Here is a 20,339-nt window from a genome sequence, read left to right on the forward strand (position 1 = left end):
CCTTCCTCCCCCTTTGAATTTAAAGGCTTCAGCTTCAAAATGCTTTTGTTAAAGTAACGTACAGTTCTATTTAGCCTGTTGTAAGGTTGTTCCAGTAAACGCTATGTGGCTTCATAACAAATCGCACAAAAGAGGTGAGAGAGGGAGAATGAAGAGCAGAAAAGCTGGTGTTAAGGTGAGTGATGAGAATGAGCACGTGCCTGCTCACACCACAGGTTTAAGGCGTGATGCTTCACTAGGTGACCGATAACGGTGTCACTATAGCATGTGACATCTTTCAACCCTTAAAGTAGTTTAAAATCAGGAATTACACGTATATTTTTGACATGGGGTATTTACAAGAGTGCTGTGTTGCATCACAGTAATTGTGAAGCAGAAATTGTTTGGGGTCTTTGCTTTTCAGGCTTGGAAATGTGTGATTTGCAGGACTTACATGGGAGGACATCCTAAAGCTTATGGTACCTGTGGCAGTATCTCAAAGTTTGCACGTGATTTAAGCTTTAAGTTCAAGTAATGCTTGGTTGGGCTGATGACAAAAACCATACAGATGACAGGAGTAGCAGCGTCCAAGCGTCACTGTCCTTGTGAGAGATACAGGTGGAGTTTCTGGGACGGGTGCTGAGTGACTGCAGGCTAACTCCTGCGTGGCAGGGCTGGCTTTGCTTATAAGGTTTCTGCAAATTTTATTATGATTTCTTAGTGGGTGGTGGCATGTGGAGAATAAAAGAATGCAATCCTTCTGTCCAGTGGAGCTTTGGTAATTACTCCTCCACACACTTGAGCTCGAATAGCTGAGCCTGTTGTTTTCCATCTGACCTGACAGAAGCCTGCAAAGGATATGCACAGAGAGCTTGCTGGTAATCCTTGAAAACAAGTGAGGATGGGAACACGCAGCCTTTTGTTGGCTTGCAGAATGGAATCCCTTATTGTCCCTTAGCTGCCTGCCCCTGCCCAGTCCTCCTCCCACCATGTTTCTGCTCTGGGTGTGGTTTGTGTGGTGGGGAGATAGGAGGGGTGCCTGCTGGCCCGGCTGTCGCTTAGCTCCTCAGCTGGTGTGCAGGGGATGGGACAGTCCCTGGCTGCTTGGGAGCACAAGCACGGGGCCTGAGGCAGAGCACCGTGTTGGGAAAGGATGCACATCTGTCCTCACCGCTGCCAGATCTCTGCCTGTGACTGTGTGTGTACAGGAACCTCCAGAGAAGCTGTTCTGTCTTGTTTATCATTGAGCATCACTTAACTATTAGGACAAATTAGCAAGAGGTATAGTAAGTTTGCAGTTAGCTGGAGGATTTACAGAAGGTTGAGCTGGAGCACACGATTTGTGTGTGGTGGTATGTGTTTTTTGTGGAAAAGGAGTCTCAGGAAAGGAAAGCCTCACTGCGTGCAGTGTAGCTGTGCTGGCTCCTGTGCGCCCCGTGCAGCCTGCCTGCCCTGAGCCAAGGAGGCATGCAGTTGCTCTGTTTGTTTATTTACTCAGATAACAGCGGTGTTATTCCAGGAGGAGGAGGGAGGCTTTCATGGGACCCTTGGCAGGAGGCAGTTTCCTCGGCAGTTTCCTCTTTTGGAGAGAGGAGAGCTCATCTGGAGATGTTTGTTTGCTGGTATTAACTCTCTTCTCTGCAGTTGCAGTGAAAAATGATGGAAAAGATGAAGTCTAGTAAGCATAAACAAGCCAGATTTCTCATAGGAGTTTGTCAAAGCATGTTAATGGGCCAGAAGCTTCTCGAAGGAGGGCTGTCCCTGAGCTGCCAACAGTCACCCATATATATAACCGCAGTGGGCAGATGTCTTTTTGCTTAGTCCTGTGGTGCCACTGATGGTTTTTTACTGACTCTTAGCCTGTTTAGTTCGGGGAGCTCTCTACAACACTCCTGCTGTTCAGTGATGGACTGGGAGGGCTGAGGGCTGCGAATGGCTTCCCACATTTCTGTGGATCCCTCCTTTCCTGGGTAACACAACTTTCCATCCAAGCCTGGTCACTGTGGGAAGTCTGAAGCACTTCAGCAGCAGTTGCTGCAGAAGACAACAGCTCTGTGAGGTGCTGTCCTTCCCTTTGCCCTGTGTGGCTTTTCTTTTTGGAAAAGGATGAATAAAATCCATTGTTGCACATGGGGAGGGAAGTAGAGCATCTGGGTGGGAGAAATGTCATGCTAATTCTACAAAGATGGGTAATAAACATGTATTCTTCTGGTAGTTGTGGCAATAGAAAAATAAATGTTGTGTGCTCTAACTGGTACAGCTGAAGAGTTAATGTCTCACAGGGTGCTATTTGATCACCCAAGTGTCATTGCAGGGCATAAAAATAAAAACATCCACCTTCTGGATGCTTGATGCTGCAGTTACTCAGGGCACTTGCTAGCCACCATCCCCTCAATCATCGCTCTGACTGTACCTCTGTGGAAATGTGCTTGTGATAAATTTAAGAGCGATCATCTTCCCTCCTTCATCCCCAGCAGCAGGAGGTTGGGCAGCATGGCTTTGCTTTCAGGATAAAGGCAGCATTAGCTGGTAGAGGCTTCCTTAGCCGAGGGTGCCTTGACAAACAGAGTGCCACGGGCTTGCACATGCTCCAGAAGTGCTCCCCAGCCTTTCTCCTGTGCACTCCTTGTCCTCTGCCTGCCCCGAGGTGAAACCCAGCACCTTAGCACTGCTTTTTCTGGGGAGAGCTTGGTCATATTTAGGGAGTTGTTCAGTTGGAAGGGACATTCAAATACCACCTAGCCCACCTCAGAGCTGCCTGCCCACCTCAGAGCTGCCCAAAGGTTGAGGCATATTATTGAGGGTGTTATCTTCTGAACACTGACAGGTGTGGGATGGCTGCTCCCCCTGGCTTAACAAGGTCTGATGCTGCTCAGAGTGCACATATATGCATATAGTGTGTGTGGGGGTACATGTACATTGTTTCTAGTGCTTTTAGCCATGCACATGCCTGGAGGCTTTGGAGTACTCTTGTTTAATTTTATGCTGCTGATGGGACTGTTCTGTGAGTATTCTCTATCCTGGTGTTCATCTTGGCCAGCATTGCTTACCAGAACTAACTGGACCAGAACTACATTCTGGACCAGCATGGGTACCTATGGAAGTCTACTGAAAATAAAACCAACCCACGTAACTGCGGTTAAGAATGAAATCTTGCAGGTTTGTCATTCTTCCAGCCCACGTTTGCTAAATTGAAAACAATGTATCAAAAGATGCTTTCTATTGAAAAATCCCCATGAAATTCAGAAGAAAGTTTTGAGATGTTTCTGTTCTCGGAGGCGGAAACTGGCATTTACAAAACAAGATGCCGTCCTGTGAAGGTGGCCAGCAGGCACAGGGGTCCTGCTGAAATACATATTGTGCCCCGGTGTAGTTTTATAAAGGTGCCTACAAATGAACAGGAGCCTTTTTTTCAGGAGTGCTCAGCATTTGAAATGAGAAATAAAACGTGGCAGGCAGCTGTGCCTCCTGTTGGACCTCCCCCGGCTCCTCTGGTGCTGCTGGGAGCAGAGGAGGCTCAGGGTGCTCTGTGGAAGGGTGGTGCTGCTTAAGTTCCCAGGTATGACTGCAGTGTAACCAACACGTCCTGCAGACTGATGTGCTCCAGAAATTTAACCGAGTTTACATTTGAAATGTTCCCTTCGGTGTCTGTACAAGAGAATAAAGGACACTTGCCTCCGCGCCGCCTGCCCTCCCCCAGATAAGAGTAACTAAAATTGGGGATGTCATACTTTATCTATAATTTCTGGTATTTCCTTCTGCAGGATGAGCCAGTTGGTTAGCTGCAGCAGCCACATGAGTGCTATTTCACAAGGGCACCATGTGTCAAGCCCAATATTACTAAAACACTGCGTGCTGGAAGTGTTTGGTGTTGGAGCCGTCCGTGTGAGCGCTGTGATGGTATCAGCACGTTATCTTTACCGTGGTGCTCTAACAGCTGCAATACTCAAAACCTTGTTCCTTTTCCACAGTAGTGAGGCCAGTCCTAGTTCCTGTGCTGCAAACTCCACGTTCAACACAGTGCTTTATGCTGCCATGAACCTGCTGTGCAAAAGGGGCTGCAACTGAGATGCTAAGCACTCTTCGTTACCCATCTGATGTTGCTGTTGCTGTCGGCTTCCTGGGAGTAGAGGTTAAACTAATTACTAGTTTCCATCAAGATGCACTCAAAACATTGCTTTCTGTTTAAGTTCCTGTCATTGCCTTTTCAGCATCCTTCTCTCTAGCATTGTCCTCTAAGCTCTCTTATTTGCTCGCTGAAGATCCAGCGTTGGGTGGTCTGCTAATTCAAAACATATTTGTCAGGCCAGTGGAAAAAAAAAGTCTCATGTTGTGGTGAAATAAAACATCCCGAACAAAATTATGGGGTGTTAATGTCACACAGCATGAGGAGCGCTCAACTAGAAGCTTATTATAGCAGCATTAGGAGGGGTAGGGCTGGAGAGGTAGCTCAGAAACCCTGCAGAAGCGTGCTCTGTCTCTAGGAAGGAGAAAAGCCCTTGGCTCTCTTGCAACAGAGTTCCTCCTTCACCTTCCTTCTCTGTATTTTCTTGTTCTGCCCCATAAGAAATCCTGACAGTTTTTTCCCTCTTTTCCTCCTCCATAAAACCAGCCTTTTCTTGCAGACTTGTCTGGAAGGGTGGAAGTTCAGAGAAGTGTTAACCAGGCCCTGCAAGGAACAAAGCTGGGAGGAGGGAGGCCGTGAAAACAAAGCCAATTTCCTCTTCTCCACGTCAAGGCATTCAAGGCTCTTTGGAAGGCTCCCCAGAACCAGATGGCAAGGAAGAAATGGAAACCAATCTCATTCTAGACAACTGTATTGCTTACGGGGAATTTTTGTAATTAAAGGATGTTGTCCTCTGCTCCAATTATTGCATGCAACTGTGAACTTGAATTTCACTGTGAATCTGGTGCTGACTTTGCTGGGGTGGCATGGAGAAGTGGTCTTGGGTATTTCCGAGCTCACCTTCAAATGAATTTATGAAATTCTTTTTTTCCCTCCCTCTCTTCTTTCCCCCCTTGTGCCTTCTCTCTTCTGCTTTCCTGCTGCATAGACCGAGCTATTGATGTGTAGTATTTCATGTGTGACACATGGCATTCAGGCCTTCTCTTCTGCAACGTCTGAGTCACCATCTGAGCTGCAGTTCTGAAAACTGTCAAAGTTAACTTGTCTTGTGTTGAGCCTAGGCTTATTTTTCTCCCATGTTTTGTAATACTCGGGTAAACATAAAAGCATGTGATTTCTCCTTACTAGACTTTTGTTTAGGCTTGACTCTACATTTTACTTCTTCCTGTAGTTTCAGCTGGTCTGTTTGGCTGGTCTTTTTTATCTTACATGACGATAAGAAGACTAGGCAGACAGCCAGCTGCTGTTGAACTATAATAGAGTCGGTGGTATGTACAAAATTTGATTACTGCTGTCAACACCAGAGTGAATAAAAGAGAGCACATACTCTGGGCAGAGAGCTGCTAAATAAATGGCCTATTGAATTCAGTAGTAGTAGGAATAGGCCATCTCCTAATGAATGAAGTGTTTTATGGAGAGTGTGTGTGTGAGTGTGTTGAACTCTTGAGTTTGTTTAGGAAAACAAAACAGAAAACCAAACCTCTTTTGCCTTCTTCTAAGATTACTTTTCCCCCAAAGCTCCTATTTCTTTCTTGCTTATCGCCTCTTATGGTTAACGCATGGATTTCACACCCAATACTTCAGCCTTTGGCAGAGGCTGTAACCTCATGTTCTAAAAAACATCTTAAAAAAAAAAAATAAATTGCCATCCTAAAGCTAACTTCTTTGTATGCAGAATTATTAACATGATTTCACATCAGAACCTATCTCTGTTTAGGCAAGGCGTTTTGTTTAAAATGAAGAATTTAAAACAAAACCATTCCCTCTCCGTCCCCCAATACTTTTTCTTTTAAGGTAATAAATAGTCTCAGTGTATCTTCTTATTGAAATGTTGGAAGTTTGGAATAAAACTTGCTGTTAGATGAAAGCAACTTCTCTAACACGTGGTATGTAACTTGTAGTGGCAGGCAAAGCTTCAGAGTATAAATACTTTGGAAGATCTCTGGTGAACCAGTGGCTTCCCTCAGCCCCTCTAATACCTTAACGCTGAAGCTCAACAAGTGATGGAGGCTCTGAGATGGTGTTGTTCTCACAGCCCTCGCTGGCTGCATGCCTTTTCTTTATTGAGGAGTGGGAAACCTCAGTGTTGTAATGATAGCCAACTCCTGGAACTCATGCCTATCTTTCCATCGTGGCAAGTGCCTGATGGAGAAGGTCTTGATTTGGTTTGGGCCTTGCCTGGGAGGAGGAGGCAGGGCCTGTCTGCAGTAGGTGGGATGAGGTATGGGATCAGCAGCAGGGCTCTCCTAGGAACTGCAGAACAGCCTCATCAGGACCTGAAAAAACAGAGTTGAGGGGCTGTTGGTAGTAATTCTAGCATGTGTGGATAGCTTCCTGCTAATTGTCATCGTGTGCTTGGTAGAATTGGTGATATATCTTTCTTGTGCTTTTGAAGTGCTTTGTTACAGTAAAGTTGAGATTTGTATTTGCTATGGCAAAATAAATCATCTTTGTTTTGTTTCAAAAATAGGAATCTTAGTTTTAAAACTTTATTACCTTTTCACATTGCTCTTGCTTGCATGGTCCACAGATATGTTTGGATACAAAAGTCTGATTTAGCCCCATGAATGTACGATTGTCTTTGTTCACGGAAACAAAACTCTTCTTGTGTGCATTTTGCAGTCTTCAACTTTGAGGAATTCTTAAAATTGGAGGGGGGGAGGGAGCAACCCCACCCCACAAAATACAGCAAAACTGATTCTTGCCCCAGTAAACTTAGAAAAATACTGATTTTATTTATTCACTTACAATTTCCTCCCCTGTCCTCCAGCAGTGTCTGTCAAATACGTGATGGTGAACTGGATCGTAAATAAGAGAGAAAAGCTGCAATTAGAACAGCCGTCACAGCAGAGTATACCAATACAGGCAAATCAAACAGCACTTGTCTTTCTGCTGCTGAAACCAGTTCTGTGCACAGCTCTTCCCTGAGTATAACGCTTGTACTTCTATGCTATATTTAACCTCCTCTTGCATTACCTTCTTGTGACTATTGGAGTTCTGTAGAGCTTAATATCCCCAAATGTAAAATTTGGAATCCCATGCCTTTCAAAGCTACAGGATGGAAAGTCCTCTCCATCTGATTATAAAGTTGACAACAGGATGTTGAAGGTCAAGGGATTAGATTCCCCTTCCGTACCGACAGTAAACGCAGTTTAAAGGCCCATTGTAAAATAACTCTGATGCTGTCGTAGCCTTTTATTATTAACCTCCTGCTCTGGTAGGCTGGGGTCTGTCTTGTTTGGAATCACTGCACAGTGGAAACTGCAAACCTAGTCACAGTTTGTGATTCTTGCATCCACACGGAGGTTATCTGTGGGACTTTTTATGCTGAAATCTGGCGTTAAAGTCTTCCTGTGATCCCTTGAAGTACCATTAGATGACATGGCTGCTCACCTTGCAGACTGGTTCTGGTTTCATGTCCTATCAAGCATGTGGGGAAAAAAGTGTTACGGAAATATTGCATGCTTCTTGCGAAGTAAATGCTAAAAATATTTAGGGTTCTTAAAATAAATATTTTTGAGCAGACGTGTTGAACAGAAAAAGAAAATTGCCACCTTCTTTCCTGTTTTCTGCACGTAGGACGTGACTTGTCAGTGCTTGAAAGCTGGAGTGTTCTTCTGTTTTCATAAGGAATAGCAAAGCGGTGTGTTCATCTCTTTCTGAGGAGAAATACCTTAATTCACTTGAAACTTGTTACTTGTTTATATGTAGCTTTTAGAAAGGTTTGTTTCCTGGATGGTTTCAGTCACGGTGTGGCTGAATGTGTCAAACCCTCTGAGGGAAACCAACGCTTCCCTCCCCCTCGAATCCCGGCATGCAGTTCTGGTGCGGGTGTTAGTGTGCACTTCCTCTCCATCTTCACTTTCCTGTTTTTCAAAGACCGAGCTTGATCATGAGTGTTCAAACAGCCAAAAAGGTTGCGTGGAAAAAGTACAAGGTTGCCGTGCCTCGGGACACTGACACACAGACCTGTTATCCCCCGCTGGGTGAGTGCATGTTTAAGTGTATTTTCAGAGCTCTGTGGATGAAAGGATCCAGCCACCAGGGTCTGTTCTTATCTTCTGTACAAGCTACTTTGACCGATTTAGCTCAAGTTTGCTGAATCTGACAGGAGCAGGTAGTCGAAGGCATGGCAGGAAATGTTACAAGGGGAAGAGTCCTTACAGTCTGTTTTGTTTCTGTGGCACTGCTCCACTGTGAGCACTGTGAGACCTGTGCCTGCTCCGCACCTACTGCTGCAGGATCTGCTCTGTAACGCTCGGCATGTTCCCTTTCACGTGTAAGATGATGACTTTCGTGGTGTAAGTCTTACTGCATGCAGTTCTCTTGAAGTGAAAGACTTAATACCTCTGCTTTTCTTAACCTACATGATGTTATGGTGATTTTAGTATCGAATGGTGTTTTTTTATTCTCTATAACTCTGCTTACTGTGTTTTTTTTGGGACTTCCATACTTAAAACAGTTCCTTCAACCTTTTTTTTTTCAGTTTAACTTTAACTTTGGTGACGTCTCCAAGGATCTATATAATCTCTCTCTCTCTATTTTTTTTTTTTTTTTTTGGAGGGCGGGGGGTGTTGTGCTTTGGAGCAAAAGAAATTGGTGATGTTTCTCTTTCCCGTTCTTTTTGCCATCCTGCTTTGGGGCAGAATGGGAAATACGCTCTTGAGATGCAGTAATTGACAGATGGGAGCTGATTATTTTGTGAATTGTCAGAACTTTGCCGGTACAGAATTGACCAACCCACAGAGAACTTGGTACATTTCATTTGACTTGACTTCTGGCATGACATATGTATGTATATATATATATATGTGTTTGTTCAAAAGCTGGAGTCTGACTATGGCTTTATGCAGCAGGAAAAGCAATGTCTTAAGATATAGCAGCAGAATGTCTACTTTTAAATAAATAATACGATGGGCTGAGATTCTGGTCTTACGTGTGCTTGCAGTTAGAACAATGAAGTGTGTTTGGATGTATGCCAGTTGGGTTGAGATCAGGAGCTATTCTCTCATGGCCCAATCTGAACTTCTAGAACTGAAAAAAACGTGAAAACTCCATAACTTGGGTGGAGTTCCTTTGGACAGTGAATCTGGAGAGCTCGTTACATTACAGGTTAGAGAGATCTGGTGTTCTTCAGAATCTCCATATATTCAACCCGCTAATGAGGTACAGCTTTAGTTGATTACTTTTGTATGCAGGTAAGATAGTAATGTTTGCGTGCTAGGCTAGTGTAAAACTCCAAGTTAAAGAGATGGCTGCTGGTTTGTTCCCGTGCTTTATATGCTTGAGCAGGCAGTGCTTAGTGACTGTTTCTTAAGGCCAATGTACCTCCCCATGAGCTGAGAGCCCCCTGTTTTTAAAAGCATGTATGTCGTGGCTGCTATATTGCAATTATATCTTTATATATAATTTTAAAATATTTGTCTTTATATAAATAAAATATATTTACAGTCAAACAGCAGGTTTTTTTTTTTTTTTTTCCTAAGAAAATCCCTATACTGTAATGTTTAGAACTTTCCACAAAGTGTGGGACTGTAGGCCTGCTTTCTGGGACAGTGATGTTCTTGAATTCAGTCATCTGCTCATTCTCAAACGCTTTTTTTCACTCTATATTTGGAGCACTTGATAGACTTGTGTGTTTGGACAATTGAATTAAAAATGAACAGAGAAGAAGAGAGCAAAATAATCTGAAAAAAGGTAGAAGGTGAGATGTGTGGAAGCAAAAACTTGGAAAAAAAAAAACTGAAAGTAAAAAGTGAAATCTCAACATGGGGCAGGGGAGAACATTTCTCCAGGTTAGAGAGGATAAATATTTTAATAAAGCAGTTCAGGAACTATATTCAAGCAGTCACTGTTTCTTCTTCACTTCCATCGATGTTCACGTAAGTCCTGAACATAAACAACGGGGACACTTGAAGTTTAGGAGGCACCTTGTGTGCAGCTCTTTGGCTAGAAGTTATGGGGGTTGTTTGTTAGCTCGTAAATATAGTGTTGGCAGAGGTGCTGCCTTGGTCTTGCTGGTTTGTTGTTTAAATGCTGCAGATTTCCTGAACAGTAAGAAATGTGGGTGGGTGAGAATTGGTGGGGCTGGTGGCAGGGAGGATGAAGCTCTTATCTGGTCAATTGTGTGAATGTGAATGCGTTAGTTCAGGTGAAGCCTAAATGGGTGAGAGTCTTCTGTCCTCTGGAGTCTGAACGGCATGGGAAAGAGCAGGGGAGGCTTCTCCCCTGCCTCTGACCTGATGTGGGTAAAAAGGATTGTGATTTCTCCAAGGACTCCTGAACCTGTATGGGGTCCTTTTTGCAAAACTGTACTAAATGCTTTGGAGAATGGTGCAGGAAAGCCTGTAGTGAAATTTATAGCATCGTCTCTTTAAAATGAGCATGTTAAGTTGGAGATTTGGTTTGTGGCCTGAAGTATACTAAATATTAACTTCTGTATTGGGATGTCCTTATTTATAAAGGTCTAATCTCTCCTAGAAGCCATGAAAGCTCTCAGGTCAGTGCTGGGAGTGCAGTGGCACTGGTGGGCTGTGTGGTGCCTGGCCGTGGCCAACACTGGATCTTTATCTGAGGGGGGGAACGAGAGAAGGGCTCTCTCACTTTCTTCACCTGGCCAAGCAGGTGGTCTTTCCTGTTCATTGCCACCCCATGCCATGGGAAAGTGTTCCAGAAAAACTGGTGGGCTAAATTGTGTTTATCTATGCACACCATAGCAGTGTAGCTGCATTTCATGTGATGCTTTTTAAAACTCTTCTTCCTGCCTCAAGTGCCTTGTTGTCTAGACGACTGTCACTCCTCCATTTGTGGGGAGGTTCCTTATCTATATGAAGAAAGTAGGAAAAAGTTGCAAGTGGTGTGAAACTTTCTGAAAATGCATTGCCCTTTGGCACTGTTTCTGTAAAATACCAGCTCTGGAGGCCAATACAGCAGTCTGCAGTAATTGAATGACCTTTGTTACTGATACCTTTTTTCATACTGTTGTCAACAGAAGTAAAAGAGATCAGTTTACTTGTTATTGTGTGAGCTGTTCTGGGCAGCTCCCACCCCCTTTATTTTTTATAGCAATGGGAAATAACGGCAATGACACAACTGAGGTGTTTTGCAAAGTAATAGCTTAGATGTTTTCTGCGTGTGTTTAATTGTGCATTTAGTTTCTGTTAACAGTTGGGTATCCCTTCTTGATCAATAGCCTCCCTTTGGAAATCCTAAGAGCACTAGGTTACACATTAAAAGCATTAAAAGCTTCCTTTCAGGTGGGAAGAAGTTTGCGTTCTCACAGGATAGATGCACTGATAGCAGCTTGAAATGATTTTTATCATGAGACTGTGAACTGTTACAACAGCAAGAATATTTGCTGTATTGTTCATGTTACTGTGAGCAGTTGCAAAGCCCTGGGTTGGTTGGTTTGCTTAGCAGAGCTGTGCTGGAGGGTCGGTTTCAAATTTGCTTTATTTAAAGCAACTCTGGCTTTTGCACACATGGAAACTGTATATTTCTTGGCAGCAGGTGATGATGAATGTGCTTTGAAATACAGTGTAGTTTTAGATGAAATGCACAAGAGCAGATAGTTTTCATATTGCATAGTCTCATTTTGAGTCTTCACGTGAACTGTTTTTAAGGCTCTGAAGGACTTTTTCTCTTAGCTCTCTCCTCTTCCTATGTACATTAAATTAAGTACACATGCATACCGAAAAAGTGGAAAATATTTCTGTGTTTTCTTTCTTATAGGCCAGTCAGCTCAGTAAGCTGCAGGGGAGTTTTTTTGCAGTTGGATGCAATCCGTGCCCCTTTGCATTGTCGGATGCAGTTGGTGCCTGTGACTCACTCTTGCCGTATGGAGAAACTGTTCCTCTCACTAGTGAATAATCTGGTGTTGGTTCGCTTTTATGTTTTCACTGAAATGTTCTGACCCTTAACTGGAGGGCTCCATATGCTTCCTGTTCTGGTCCCTTATGAATAGGGCAGGAATTGGCAGGGATATGGTCTGCTATGTGACCTAATTTGTGTGGCGTCTGGGTGGAGTGCATTGTAATCGTCACGGAGCGAGGGGCTGAGAAAGTGAGCCGCAGTAATTCCCTCGCTGATCCTTCCCGTGGATAAACAGCGGGCTTGTTGTACAAGGGAAGGAGAGGCGTTGTCGTTTGACACTTGTTACGTGCTGAGATGAATTTTTAGCCAAAAGTTCAAACAGCAAGGAAAATGGCTAAAAGATTCTCCTCTCCTAAAACTTGGAAGCAGTGGGTGTGGCGGCCGAGTTCGGGGTGGTGTGGAGCAGCAGTCTGCAGCTTTCCCCTCGTGTCCCCCCGGATCAGAGCTGGCATGCAGCAGCAGTCACTGATAGCTTTTTGTAGCATTTGGCAGTTAAAAGAGCTCGCACTATCACTTCAGACGGCAGCAGCATGGTTGGATCCGTCTTTCACTAATTGTGGCTTTCATACTGCACTGATGGAGTATCTCCTTTTCGTTGATGTAAAGCACCATTCAGGATTGCATAACTACACTTGGGTGTGATTAACTTGAAATTAGGACCTGGGAAGTGCTAATGTATAGTATGTAGATGCATTATTGTGTTGTATGCCTGGAATAAAAAATGGGATGGGCAGATACTGGAACTGTGGCCATGTTAGTAAAAGATCACATATTTCCCATTGCTCCAGGAAAGTGTTTGAAAGCAGAATATTAAAAAATATATATATATATTTTTTTAGCTGAGACTAATGTCATAAAGAGTGTGTGATGATCAGGCAGGTCCTGTCCGAGTCTTTCTCCTTCTGTGTTGGTGACTGACTGGTCCAAGCCCAGCACTTTTGTGGGATTAACTGAGCTGCATATCCATCCTCACTCACACTGATGCTTCAAGACTACCTTCCTAAGGTAGAAAGAGATTCATGCTGTTTTTTTTTTTTTTTTTTTTTTTTTGAGTTGGTGAAGCCAATCCTGTAATACTGTTTACTTTATTTTTTTCAGATGTGTATTTCTAGTCCAGGAAAAGTATAGCTCAATCACTTTCAGCTTCAGATTGTTTTAAAAGGTTCTTAGCTAGTTTAGTGTGCTGCGACACACGGTATTTTTAAAGCAATTCACAAAACACTTTGCACGTTACTGAAATCAACTTCTTGCCCCAAGCTCAGCTATAGTAAGATCAATATTTACTTGGCCTGTGTGACCGAAGTCTTTTTATATATAAGGAAAATATTTACTTCCACTGCTGTTTTTAAGGTAGCAAAGAGATGATAAAGTCTGTATTTTCTGAAAGTAGAACAATAGATCCCTCTAAATAAAGGATCAATGAAACCATATTATCTTTCATAGAGCCAGTCTCTATGTAGATTTTTGCAAATTTCTGTCAGGCACACCACTTTCTAAAAAAATAAATAGCTTTTGCTTATCCGCGTATAACCCAAAAAGCAAATAAATATGATTATATTTCAACTACTGAAAATATCATAAGCCTGGAGTTGAATATCTGAAAACTAATCATTGTAACTAAATAACATTCATTTTATTTTCCCTGATTTTCTATAATGTAGGTTTTGCTTTATATTTTTCAACCAAATAATTTGCTACTAAATTTTGTTGTAGTTTTCCTTTCAATGAAAGAATGTTTTAAGCTTCAGTTTCCTTATGACAGATTAAGATAGAAGATCATACTGTGGAATTCTTAGCACTTTGTAAAAGAAAGGCAAAAAATGCTGTCAGTTGATGCCTCGCCATCATCCCTGTATCTGTTTTCTTAAAATCTCATGTCAGCATTCCTTATCTAATCTACAAAAAGTAGCTTAAAAAAAAGTTCCAAGTGGGGGTTATACAGATAACTTTCTTGTGGGGACATGCCTCAACCTTTTGTTTGGCAACCTTGAGTCTCTCACAATGACCAAGCTCATTTGACAGTTTAATAAATGAGAGAATATTATTGATGAACGTTATTATCAAATGATGCCTTATTCATAGTGTACTTTGTGGTAGTAAAGAAGCAGTAAATGCTCTGTACAGTTACAGAAGCAAGCTTTTTTTTTTTTTTTTTTTGACCTTTAGGCAGAGCTGATCATACCAAAGTTAACATTAGTAAGAAGAGTTGCAAGTGATAACACCAAGGCAGGATTATACCAATTGCATTGCACCTCTGACATTTTTAGCTAGTCTGATGTGGTTTTATTTTTGTCTTTAGTGTAACCAAGCAGAATATTCTTGAAAATAATCAGTCTGTTATTGCCATTTAAAGATACAGTGCTAATATACTATCAGAAATATTTTAGCTTTTGAGTGATTTATCCATCAGTGACTAAGGGCGGAGGGGAACAAAAGTAATTATTTTAACCAAGTCTTTTTTACTGGTATTGTAATTGAAAGAGAAAGCAAAACATTGCTGGCCAAATAAGATACATAGTCATGTGATATTTCACTTTGGCAATGGATGAATATCAGAAATCAGTGCTGTTTAATTCATTGCTAGGATCAAATGATTTATATGAATGACAGTGTGCAATACTGTAATGCACTTTGTGTGTAGAACATCCATCTTTTTTTTAAACTTCCTTAGCAATAAAAACATCTTCAAGAGTGGTATCCTGGAGAGTTGAGCTGAAATTATTTTATGGCCAGGTAAACCGTCATGCTATCTTATCTGACATTCTTCCCTGAGCTATGGAGAAACATTTTTCTGTATAAATAGCAGTAAGGATGCCTTGCGGCAGTTGATGCTGTCTTTATTAACTGCAAAATGGCTTTGTTGTTCCACCCTGTTGTGGGTGGACCTCGGCCAGCGGCTATGCACCCACCCTGCCGTACTCTTGTTCACTCTCCTCAACAAGACTGGGAGAGGAGAAAGATGGAAAAGCTCGTGGGTTGAAATATCAACAAGGAGATAGCTCGACAGTTACCATTGTAGACAAAGTAGACGAGGAAAATTGATTTAATTCATTGCTAATTAAAATAGGGTTGGATGATGAGAAAAAAAAACAACAAATAAAATGCCCTCTCCCTACCTCCTTACTTCTTCCCAGGCTCAACTTTGCTCTGCTGTTTCCCTCTTGTCTTCTCTTCTCTCTGAGCAGTCCAGGGCGATGTGAAAAGGTTGGGATGCATCACTCCACAGCAGTTCCTCACACTGTCCCCTACTCCAGTTGGGGTTCCTCCCACGGGATGCAGTCCTTCAGCAAATGGCCACCATGTCCTGTGTGAGGACCTCCCGTGCAGGCAGCCAGCCAGCTCCACCATGGTCTTCTACATGGACTGCAGGGGAACTTCTACTTCAGCATCTGGAGCACCTCCTGCCCTCTTTCACCGGCCTTGCTGTCCTTGGGGTGGTTTCTCACACTATTTTCCTCACTCCTTTCTATGCCTGGCAGTGTACCCTTTCTTAAATACCTTTCCCAGGTGCTCTGCCACGTTGCCTGCTGGGCCCAGCTGTGCCCTGCGGTGGGGCTGTTGGGGCTGTGTCCTGAACAGCACCTGCACCCCAGAGCATGCAGTCACTTCTTAGGGAGTATGGCTTGGCTTGCAGGTGTGAAGGACATAGGCATGGCTTGGATTTGACCCATGATCATACTCTTGTTCTGCTGTGACATGGGCCCAGAGCAGTTTTTCCTCATGCCTGTAATAGTTACAGGGAGCAAAATCCTGTTCAGGCACTCAGCCTGATGTCATACCAGATAATGACAGCTGTGCACCTTCTAGGTAGGAGAGAGCTCTCCTGGAAATTCATCTTCCTTACATTTCAGCGGCAAATGGAGTCTGTAGCACATGCTTTCTAAGAAGTTTTAACGTTTTATTTAAATATATAATCAGCAGTACAGATACAGCAGCCTCAACTCCAGTGCACAGATTAAACTTGGTGTGCTTCTTTCCAAATAAGACCCAAATGTTTGGGAATTATAGCGTAAATATTAAATTAATCTGAAGACATAGACAACTCCTAAACTTTCATTCCAGAACACTTTCAAGTTTGCATGCAGAGTAGGGAGAGTGGGTCCTAGGGCAGCACCTCTGAACAGTGCCTGGATCAGGTTAGCAGCAGCTGGGTGCGTCCCAGTGAAGTTAAAGCAGAAATCTCCTTTTCCACTTCAGACGTAGCTCCTGTGCAGTGTAAAAATGAGCTGTATTTTATGTTACTGCTTTTGCAGGCTCTTCATTTTGACATAGTGTGTATAGACATTTGTGGCGTGTGTGTAGAAGTCTTTTTGTGTCTGCTTTTGACCGTGGCTGCTTCTGTTAAAAACAACCTTTTGGTTGGTTGATAGTGAACTTCTAAGCAGTGCTCATTTGGATATTTGATATTAGGAGTCTTTCTTTTAATGTATTATGGGAAGTAGATCAGTGGGAATGAAAAAGCCTGCTTGTTTTAATCATGTCATTAAATATAAATGTTTTTTATTTGTGAGAAAAGCTGGCTTTTCTTGGCAGCTGTATACGGTCAACCCTTAGCAAGAGCATGAGTTTAAAAATCTGTGGTCCGAAAGTTTCCAGATGGTTTTAAAAAATAAAAAAAAGGGCTCTTGCTCTGAAATAAACTTCAATAGATTTGACAATAATTCAAAATATGATTTAGCAAATATGAAAACGATTTAGCAAAATACTAATACTGGCGGGGGAAGTGTTTGGCTGATACTTAATGTTTCCATGTACTTTCTTTTATGGTGTGCGATTCTAAAAACCAGTGCAAACAAAACCTATTTGGAGGCAAGCAGACTTGTATTAAATATTTGCAGCATGTTGCAAACAGTAGCTGCTAAACAGGCAAAATGTTCTGCTGTTCTGTTTAAACACTATATTGTTATTTTTAATGGCATCAACTGAAGTAGCCTGCAGGAACAGTACGACTGGTTTACAGCCAGCATATACTGAAGAAGCAGGTGCTTTTTAGCCCCTCTTGCTGACATCCTGGTGTGGCATTCCTTATTTCCTTCTCACTGCACTGTCTCTGGTCCTTACTGTGCAAAACTATGTGCTTTGAAACTGGCCCTTCCTAGAGCGATAGAGGATGAATTAGGTCATGGTGACAGAGCTTTTGTATTCAAATGATAGCAGTGTCCTAGCAAGTATCCTTGAACATTACACACAGTGGAGTCTTCACTGGCAAATAATTAGCTATTGTTTTGACAGCATTAAGGTGCTCTTTATCTGTAAGGTAGGGAGACTAATTGGCTAGCCTCAAAATACTCACTGTAGCCATTCAAAATAAAACAGGCAAGTGTATCCATTTGTGTACACAAATTATCAGTGTCTTGAGAGTTTTTTTTTTTAAACACTTTTTTTTTTGACAGTTATGTGGTTTAAGTTGCAGCCCTACCTCAGCCACCCACCCCAATTCAATTTCAAATTGGATGTTGCACTATGAATAAATCCGGATCCACCATCATTTTCATAGTGTAGTTCATGTGAACACATTAAAGCTGATTCAAAAATGGGTAAAAGTTCTTGTAAAGTGGTCCAGTCAGCATGGAAAGCAACAGGTTTTGCGGGAAAAGCTGTATTGGCTTAGCGGTAACATTGCAAACTTCTGAGGCAACAAGTTCATCTGATTGACTTGTTCTATTATTGATCGCTTTGCAGTGGAAGAGTGCTCTCTTGTTTAATAATCATGGAAACTTTTTTCCTCTATCTTTGTGTATTCATTATCCACTGGTGTTTTTGTGTCAGCATAAGTGAATTATTGAGCATTTACCTTTGCAAGAAACACAAACCAAATATATGGTGGAGGAAAGAATCAAAACAAAGTTCCAAGGTGGTGACTTATGTTGTAAAAAGTATTTTTGGGAGGGAGAAACTCCCTGATGTAGGCAAGTGTTTTTTTTTTTTTTTTTTTTTAAACTTAAGTATGATATTGCTAATAGCTGGGTGTGGTGTTCTGTTTCCTTGTGATCTCTGCCTTTCCTACTTTTCAATTATATTGAAGTACCTCTTTGAAGTCCTTTGGTAAATATCTTCAATTTCTCAGGCTTTTCTTAATTTTTACATTTTACCCCCTCCCTAAATTCCTTTCTGCTGTTCTGTGGTTTGGGGATGGGCATAATCCATGAGCTAGATGATGAACTTGTGTCATTGGGTTGGAGACGACATGACAGAGTAGATATAAACATCATGTTTCACTCTTGCCCATTCTTGGTGTTTTGTAATACCTGTCCTCCCCCCACCTGTCTCAGAATGGGTGTTTGCATATGCTGCTTTCTTGTACGTGTCTCTTTCACTGATCTAAGGGTAGAGTTCATTCTTGTTCTGGAAGATCTCCCCCCCCCCCCCTTCCCCTCCAAAATGTTTGTGTGCAGGAGGTGCAAATAGTACAGCCTGGCAGCTGGAGTTCTGTCATCTTCTAATGCTCCCTTACTGATCCCAAATTACATTCTGCATTTGAAGGGTATAAAGGCTGGTAGTCACCCTTCGTTGCTGTTCCTTTCTTTCTATAGCCATGTAAAGACTTGAGAAATAATAGAGAAGCATTGTGACATGAATAGAAAATGTGGAACAATGTGACTCTGATTATAGACAAGACTAAAGCTTCTGAGCTTTTATTTATGTAGTCTTTGGCAGGTTGTTATTTATTTTTTTTTTCATCGTATACTTATCTCTGCAGGACTGCAGACAAGTCTCTTGTATGTAGAGGGCTGTAATTAAATGCACCAAAATTCAAACTGGCATAATAGGTTGCTAAGTCAGCACTTAGTCACACCAACTCTTCTGAGAGTAAAATTCTTCACATATATTCCTTTTTCTAGCCTTCTCAGAGGTTGTTTCTTTGACACCCTGGTGATCCTTACATTTAAATCTTTTATTTCACTCAATTTTCACTTGTCATCTAAAACATCTGGGAGTTCTGTATCTCAATAAACAGAAATTTGCAGAAGTGTTCTTGTGCAGCCAGTCATGCCAGTCTGTAGTGAAACTGAAAAGATGCTGCAGGACAAAGCCAGGAAGCCATAGTGCACTCCAAACTGCCCTTTTAGCATTTCCAGAGCCCTTGTTAGCTGCGGCGTATGATTTTAGGCAGAAATGATAGCAGCATTTTGTAATGTAATTGTGTAACAAAGGGAAGACTGTGTAGCTTCTGGCCACTTGAATTTACCCTTCAAGAGAGAATTTTCATTTGCAAACGTTGAACAGTGATAACATTTCTTGTGCTACTAGAGCAAGCAGAAAGTAGGTGACTGTGATTATTCAAAGTGCCTTTGGCCCTGCTATGCCAACTTGCAGATGAAATGTGCAGTTGCAGGAATTCCTTCCCTGTGACTCTGATGTGGTAGGCTTCATGAATACCTGGGTTTTGCAAATGATCCCACGTCTGCCACAGGTTGGGTCCTACATGTCAGCAGTGGACAAGCTGAAATATGAGCAGTGTATTGCGGCCTGATCCATATTTCAGGCAGCTGTGTGCTTGAGTTCATATGCTCTTCCCTATGTCATTACTACTGTTTCCCATTTCCTTGCTGTTTTGTAGCTTTAATAAATTTATTCTCTGTTTTCTATACAGTAGTTTTGCTTGTTTGTTCTGGTTAACAAAATGCTATGGCTTTCCAGAGTAGCCTTAGCATAGCAGTAGTGTAGAAAAATCAGGAGTGGGTGACATCGAATTACAGGTTTTCAGACATGAAGATCTGCTTTGCAGTATGTGAATTATATCAATGTGTTGTAGATGGAAAATGTAGGAAACCAAACCAACAACAAAACACACACACACAAACACCTACGTGATTTTTGTGATTGCTTGTTGGGATTGTTGGCCAAAGCAACGATTGTTGGCCAAAGCAACAAGCAGCTGAAGAAACATCTTGGAGTGGCTGTTTAGTATTAATGCATTCAATGTTTTCAGCTGTAATCATATTATAGTGGTTTGAGATGATACGGTAATGTGGAACAACTTAAAAGAGCTATGTAGGTGGAAAATGGAATCTGACTAAAATGAAGCCTTGATAACGCTGTTAAGCATTGTAAGTATTTGGCAATCACTAAACAGCCAGACATTGGCTGACTTTTTGAACATCTCGTATGCTATATCTTCCTCTCTGATTGTCTTTGAAGGCAGAATTACTGACTATGCCCCGCCAATTTAGCTCGCATAATTTTTTCCCCTATGCATATATCTGTGTATCACTGCAAATTCACGTTGCTGGGAACTTTAGAGCAGGATTAAAAACAAACAAACAAAAAAAAAACAAACACAAACAAAGCCAAACCCTATAGATGAGCTAAAGTTGCAGAGTATTCCAAATTCACTGTACAGCCCTTGTGAGTTCAGGCA

At 42.1% G+C, this 20,339-nt stretch overlaps 1 protein-coding gene across 7 annotated transcripts in view; it reads left to right on the plus strand.

Moving 5' to 3' along the window:
• UTRN (utrophin) overlaps window positions 1-20,339 on the plus strand; it is a 367,449-nt gene that overhangs the window by 24,778 nt on the left and 322,332 nt on the right. For 3 of the 7 annotated variants that reach the window (XM_068676999.1, XM_068677002.1, XM_068677004.1), the window contains exon 1: window positions 7,944-8,091. The exons of 3 other annotated variants lie outside the window; for them this stretch is intronic. In XM_068676999.1, the coding sequence (XP_068533100.1) occupies window positions 7,998-8,091 (94 nt within the window). In that variant the 5' untranslated portion in view covers window positions 7,944-7,997. Of the gene's footprint in view, window positions 1-7,943; window positions 8,092-9,252; window positions 9,272-20,339 lie in introns of those variants that run through there. One more of the 7 variants, XM_068677003.1, reaches the window with a different exon arrangement.

This window comes from Anas acuta, chromosome 3, assembly GCF_963932015.1.
Source record: "Anas acuta chromosome 3, bAnaAcu1.1, whole genome shotgun sequence".
In the NCBI taxonomy this organism is placed as follows: domain Eukaryota; kingdom Metazoa; phylum Chordata; class Aves; order Anseriformes; family Anatidae; genus Anas; species Anas acuta.